Below are 7,289 nucleotides of genomic sequence, written 5' to 3'. Positions count from 1 at the left end.
GAAACTCTTACTCTAGGCGAGCACTTTCGTTTGCTTGCATAATGGTATACACTGTCATCTTTGAATTTCTTTGGTGTATTGAAATGGATAGAATAAATTTTAAGTATTTTAATCAAAATTCTTCAAGTCAACTATAAAATTGCATTAAAATTCCTTATGCTTTATATGGTACATAGATTTATTAAGAAAAAAAAGTCTATAATATTTAAAATACATTTTATTAAAATACAAACTATACATTTTAATGCAAAATATACAACTATATATCACAGATACAAATACTGGAGAAACTAAACTTAGATGAACACAATTCCAAATGGAAAGATGCTTCAGTCTATCTTAATTCCAAATGGAAAGATGCTTCAGTCTATCTTAAACAGAAAAAAAAATGTTCCAAGACATTTATGTTTGCCTACATTGGCTCCTAAATTAAAATTTTGAAGTCCACCATAAACACACAACAATCTTAAAATCTAACATCACAGCACAACTTCACATTTTTGAAATCCTCTTTATGGGCCAGATTTCAAATAATTACTTGCGATGACCAGTAATTTCAAAGATGTGTCCCTTGTCAGCCAATGCTTTTAGGATTACTGCTATGTTTTTGCAGTCATCTGAAAAAAAAGATAAAAAGAAAATAATGCTTAGTACTTAAAGTGTACTGAACTCAAAACTATAACAGATGGATACTACAATTTATAAGTTAAGAAACGGATATTAATCTTTAGACAACCAACGGCCACCACAAAATGCCTAACAGCCGATTAACCAGCCAAGACCATATGACTGCAATTGACATGCCACACTTCTAAAAAAACCAAAGATCATATTTCAGTTCTGTCCTTTTGTTATTTCATATACATGTCAGAGTGTGATATACTCAAATGGCAAAACAAAACATTAATTATTAGTATTTTTAAGAAATACTTTTAAATAAGTAGAGAAAAATATGCAATGTCATTAAAACGTAAACTATGAATGGGTTATTATACTTTTCAACCTGCCTTTCAGACATATCTATTTTACTTATACATATAATAATGACAAAAATGTAAAGAAAATGTTTGCAATGCAGTCCAAGTTTTCCAAAGAAATTGTATTCAATATTTTTCTTGAAAGTTTGTAAATGTAAACTATGGCATTTGTAACTTCCCCTTCCAACTAGAATAAGGAAGAATTTGAATATATAAAACTTGAAAATACATTAATAGTAGGGCGACAATAAGCACAAAATCAAAATTTGTTATTTACTTACGTACAGTGAGTATATACTTGTCAAAGACAACGTTTCGGTGACAACTGCCCCCTTCTTCAGGTCAAAAAGTCAGCTTTACGGAAATCCACAAAACTTAGTCATTTAGAAAGGATATAGGTTTTTACATGGACAGGTTGAATGCTGGGATAAAAAATTACTAAAACAGGACTATTCCCACATTTTAAAATCCCTTAAAACTCATATAAAAACAGTTAAAACCTGTGTTACTATCCAATCACAATTCACATGTTGACTGGAACTGGTATGTACTCAAATGAGCGAGGTTGTGAGTGAGTCAATTTTCCTCCTTCCCATAACTTCCCCTTCCAACTAGAATAAGGAAGAATTTGAAGGAAGGTGAATAAGAGGGAGGAAAATGAAGAAGGGAAAAACAATGTGCTTAATCTAACTAATAAGGAATTACACCCGGATTTGAATATCATTATGGAAAGAGGCCAAACGTTTGCGATAGGAAACTTGGAAATAGATAAAGAGAAGTTTATCATCGCTACAGAAAGGATAGGGGCTATCCTAGATGATAGGGATGATAAGAGGGAGTTAAGGAGTAAGATACACAATATTATAGAACAACAAATCCCGAAATAGAATGAAAAAGGGTTCGATAAAGGTGTACCGTGAGAAAAAGCTGCTAATTGCCTACATAGATGGCTGATGGAAAATGGTAGAGATGTATTAACTGCATGGGAGTACGTGAGGTGGTTTAACATAAGTACAGGTTACAATTATTTTTATTGCAATGATAAAATCTTTATGCAAAAGGAAGGTCTAGCAATGGGGAATCCCGTATCTGGGATAGTTTCAAGTATCTTCATACACTATATTGAGAATGCAGCTTTAAGTGCATTAAGTAATGGAGTCAAGTACTATGGGAGATATGTAGACAACATTTTAGTGATTGGGAAAGAAAAGGAGCTGAATAGCATGTACGCAAACCTAGAAGAACATGAGGCAAGAATTAAGTTCACGAGGGAGGATATGAAAGATAATAGGATTAGCTTCTTAGATTTGGAGATCAATAAGACTGGTAGGAAAATTAAAACGGGTGTCTTCCATAAGCCCTTAGCAGGAGGTAAGTACATAAATAAGGAATCAGCACACACTATGAGGACAAAATATAATGTCTTCTTAAATTTCTTCATTCGAGCCTTAAGATTATGTAATTGTAAGACGATGCTGGAAAAAGAAATAACATGGATTTTTGGAATTGGTAGAAAAAATGGGTATAAAAATGAAGAAATGTGGAAGAATTTGAGTAGGGTGAGAAAGATATGCTCCAGGGACGATAACAAAGATAGTATAAACAAGGGAGAGAAGAAAGAGGAGGAAAATATAAATGAGAAATTAGGGGAATGTAATATGTGGCTATCCCATATTTTAAGGGAGTATCGGAAAAAGTGGAAAGAGTAACAAAAGCTTATAGAATTGAGTGTGGGATGAAAGCCCCTAAATGTTTAGAGAAACATTTTATGAATTACAAAAGAGAAGGAATGAGAAAGGGTGATAATGTAGAGGGAAAAAAGGGTGTATACAGAATCAAATGTCAATCTAAGAAAGAATATGTAGGGGCAAATTGGTAGGAGTATGGGGGTCCGATGAGAATATGATAACGATATTAAAGATGGAAACCCCCGTACGGGATTATCGAAGCATGTATTGGAAGAGGAACATGAGAAAGTCACATGGGAAATTATACGTGAGAAAGACAAACTATTAAGTAGGAATGTTCATGAGGCCTCATTTATATGTAAAAATAGAGAGAACAAGCTGAATAGAGAAGATGGGAATATTGATCAAATATGGCTAGGAATGTTGAAAAAATGGGATAAGTGTGAATATAAGGAAATCGGATTCAAGGTTTACCCAGACATTGAGCGGGAGGCAAGCATCATACGAGACTTCTCCTTTGAAATGACGTAATGGAAGGGGAAGTTAGGGGAAGGAGGAAAATTGACTCACTTGCAACCTCGCTCATTTGAGTACATACCAGTTCCAGTCAACATGTGAATTGTGATTGGATAGTAACACTGGTTTTAACTGTTTTTATATGAGTTTTAAAGGATTTTAAAATGTGGGAATAGTCCTGTTTTAGTAATACGTTATCCTAGCATTCAAGATGTCCACGTAAAAACCTATATCCTTTCTAAATGACAAAGCTTTGTGGATTTCCATAAAGCTGACTTTTTGACCAGAAGAAGGAGGGGTCAGTTGCCACGAAAACATTGACTTTCACAAGTATATACTCACTGTACGTAAGTAAATAACAAATTTTGATTTTATGCTTATATATGATAGTAAGTCACATGCATCCAAAATATGAATAGGGTGACAAACTGGCCCAAACTTGTCACTTAGTGGGAACATCACCGCCATAAGCTTCAACACTATTTTTCTGAAAGAGGTCATCATGGAGAGTTAAAAAAGGCAGCATGTCAAATACACTTAGCTTGATGTTTCTCATTTTATAAATTTTACTATGCTACATAGACTTGCAAAACTGGTGTCATTCGAAAGAGAAAACTCCAGCGAAGTATAAAATTACCATTAATCTTTAAGTTTTATTGTTACCCATTGAATATAGAAACCAAAAACTTTCGAAGATAAATATTTTCCTTGCACTCGAAATTGTATGGTAAATATCAATCAGATCGAAAATATGGTTATGATGAAAAGTAAAGTACAGTTTCTCATGATCGTGTTGCAAGTTGTTTGAGGAAATTATCTCTCTTAGTTCCAAAGTTATGAATCAAAACATATTTGTCAGCGTTGTATTATAACACAGATTTTAAACCTGGCATTTCAGACTCTCCAGTTCAGTTTACCAAGATATAACAAAGAAGACACACAACCTTCATGTAAATTTGAATCATGTTTAATTCGTAACAATTTAAAGTTTTAGAGATGATATTACATTAAATTGATGTGTGAGGGGTGTTCAAAAAGTAAAGTTACCTATTTTTTATTGCGAAGTTAAATTTGATTGAAATTTCAATTTTTCGTCTTCCTTTTTATATCATCATCGGGAGGAAAAAAAAAGACATAAATGTAATTTTCCATGAGAGGTCTGTTATCCAGTAAAAACAGTCAATCTTACCCCTCTATGACAAATAGTTCTCCAGCTATGATTTACTACCTACATCACAGCACATTTTAAAAGCCCCTGCCTGAAATGGTTCCCTACACAGTAGCTTACAGGTGTGAGAGGCTATCATGTGCTAAAGAGATTTGATTATAATATTCTACTACCTTGTACTACAAATGTGAGATTCTAGTGGTGGGTGGGTGACTATTTTCAGGATGAGAAATTATGTTAGGTAAATATACTGGTGTGTATTGACTTGTAAATCCCAGGGTGGACAACTGCTGACAGAGTGGGCAATGCTCACACTGGGCCCCCTCCGAGCCTGCCAGAAGCTCAATGATATTCTGATGATTGATGCGATTTAACCTTTAATGGATGGCCAACCACTTGTGAGATGAGCTAGCCCCTCAGAATGAGATATTTTCAAGTGTGTACCCTTCAAATGCGCACTCCTGCACAAAAAATTCATTTTTTTTAAAAAAATAAATTGATTTGCCTTATTTTACTTCACTTTTTGTGCCACTTTTGGCTAATTTGTGAAGATGGGGATGAGTGATGATATGATAAAATTGATGAATGGACACTCGCAAACATCCATGCCCAGGCCAGGATTCAAGCCCGGGACACCTGACATCGTAGCGCGATGTGCTAACCACTCCGCCACGGGGGGCTGGCACAAAAAAGTTCACAGATGTAGTGTTAGTTGTCCTAGATATGAAATCGTTTTTCCTTCATTTTGGCAGAATGACAGGACTCTCAGTTGTAATGAAATTTAACTGATAATTTAACACATTTGTGTCTTACTAAAGAAAGTTAACACAACAAAAAGAAGAAAAAAAATCGGTGATATTGGAGAAATGGTTCAATTTAACCATAGCAGATGTTATCAATCCCTCCCACCAGTTTCAACTACAACAGCGAGTTTTGTTTACCTAGTTATGTAAGGGGGGAGGGGGAAGGAAAACTACTATGGCGTGGCTAGCACAGAGCACTACAATGCCAGGAGTCTGAGGTTCAAATCCAGCCTGGGCATGGATGTCTGTTAGTGTCCCTATTCATCAATTTCATCATATCATCACTCATCCTCACCTTCGCAATTAGTCAAAAGTTGCAGAAAAGTTAAGTAAAATAAACCAAATCAATCAGTGCTACATGGCAACAATGCAGGTGCAGTTTTTTTTTTTATCAAGGTCTTTTATCCTTCTTTATGCTACTTTTATTCTTTAGTTTCCTTAAATGAGATAATGCATAATGTTACCTATCCCACTGTGCAATCTTCCCTGGTGGACTAGGTGCAGCTGGGTCATCATGTCAAGGATTCCCTTGGGATACTCGCTTGTTGCAGAAGAAAATTCCTGAGAAAAGATAGATAATAGAAGTTTTAAAGCTCAGCATGTTTCTTCAAAATACTCTCTCTGCTATTCTTAACCAGAGTCTACAATATCACACCATTCATAAACGAAACAACAAAAATCTGATGCAAACCATAACTGCACGCAAATTACATGATAGCCATGGTACCAGTGTTCCTTGATTATTTTATTTTGCTTTCAACCTATTGATATCCAAGGCCTTCACTACCTGAGGTGTCTTGTATGCAATCATGTGTTGGGAGTTTGCATTTCTTCCATTTTGCATTGCTGGTACTGCTGGCTTGAACTCTGCTGCTATGTGGATTTTTTAGTACCAGATGTTGGCAGCAGTGGACTTGCCTGTTATCCATGTTTAGGATAGGCTTCTGCTGAAGGATGGGGCAGGTTTCCTAGACCATAATGTCATGGGAGGAGGTCTGTTTTATGGGATATCACTGTGGAGGTGAAGGAGTGTCCAGTGATATTCAAGTACTGCGAGAGGCTGGAGACGGTAAAGTGAAGTGCTCACCTGTGCTTTGCACCATGCCATGGAGGCACTTTCTTGATCATGTCTGAAGGTGATGTGATCAGCACCATGCCCCTGGCTGCCTTTAACCCCAGAGTTTCCTCAGGTACCCACTTTATACGACACTGGGTGGGCACCATAGCCACTTGAACAGGTGGAAAAAATCCTGGTTGTCCCCCGCTGGGTATCGAACATGGGAGGCTGGACATGGGGGTTTATTTTTTGGCATCCCATTCTGCCCTGTACTGTCTCAGTATCTTCCTAATGCAGCTGTGGTGACATTGATATGTTACTTTAACTTTGTACATGCTAGTTCCTGGATGAAATGTACCCAGTGAGCCTTCTTCCTATTTATAAGAATAACACAAATAGAAATGCAACTACTAAAAGTGCTCATATTACAATTTGTTTCACAAAGAAAAGAAGTAATTACCATTATGGACACAAAAGCTTTGTCATTAAAACTATAAAAGGCAGACATAAAACATACTTTCTGTGGGGTACTTTAGTATTATACAGACTACCTCATTTCAGACCATATGTTTTCTGGGAAAGCAAAAGAAACACTTACGGACATAATCGGAACACTGTATTTGAAAGTTTACAATATATAAATTATACAATTTACAAGGTGAACTTTCCAAAAATTCAAGGGTACAAGTAGGTGTTTTCTCTATTTCAACCTTAAGTATTACCACCTCTCACCCCCCCCCCCCAATCCTCCCCACACACACAAATATATTAACAATATAAATGGTCTGTGTGATTCCAACGTAGATAGATTGTTCTGCAAACGACACCGACAAAGTGAACAGATTGAGAGAATTGTTTCATTTTCCACCCAGCTTTCTTGTTCCTTGATAAAAATAAAAGCTAAACTGTGAAATACTGCCTCAGGCATTTATACATTAATATGTATAAATTCAATGGAATTTAGATTAATAAAAGTTGCCCAATAAAGTAGTCACCCTGAGTACCCATGTTACTTGATTCTTAAATTTTGAACCTATTAACTTCAAAGGTATCATTAATTACATCAACATATATACATAT

The 7,289-nt window shown here is 35.7% G+C and overlaps 1 protein-coding gene across 4 annotated transcripts in view; it reads right to left on the bottom strand.

The window, feature by feature from the left end:
- Window positions 1–224: 224 nt before the first annotated feature.
- LOC145984309 (ERI1 exoribonuclease 3-like) overlaps window positions 225–7,289 on the bottom strand; it is a 51,512-nt gene continuing 44,447 nt past the window's right edge. For 3 of the 4 annotated variants that reach the window (XM_083117964.1, XM_083117967.1, XM_083117965.1), the window contains exons 5-6: window positions 5,617–5,713; window positions 230–617 (exon numbers count right to left, since the gene is read on the bottom strand). In XM_083117964.1, the coding sequence (XP_082974090.1) occupies window positions 535–617; window positions 5,617–5,713 (180 nt within the window). In that variant the 3' untranslated portion in view covers window positions 230–534. Of the gene's footprint in view, window positions 618–5,616; window positions 5,714–7,289 lie in introns of all 4 variants that reach the window. The other variant, XM_083117966.1, reaches the window with a different exon arrangement.

This window comes from Lepisma saccharinum, chromosome 2, assembly GCF_977018435.1.
Source record: "Lepisma saccharinum chromosome 2, izLepSacc3.1, whole genome shotgun sequence".
In the NCBI taxonomy this organism is placed as follows: Eukaryota; Metazoa; Arthropoda; class Insecta; order Zygentoma; family Lepismatidae; genus Lepisma; species Lepisma saccharinum.
This window is presented reverse-complemented; position numbering and strand designations above follow the sequence as displayed.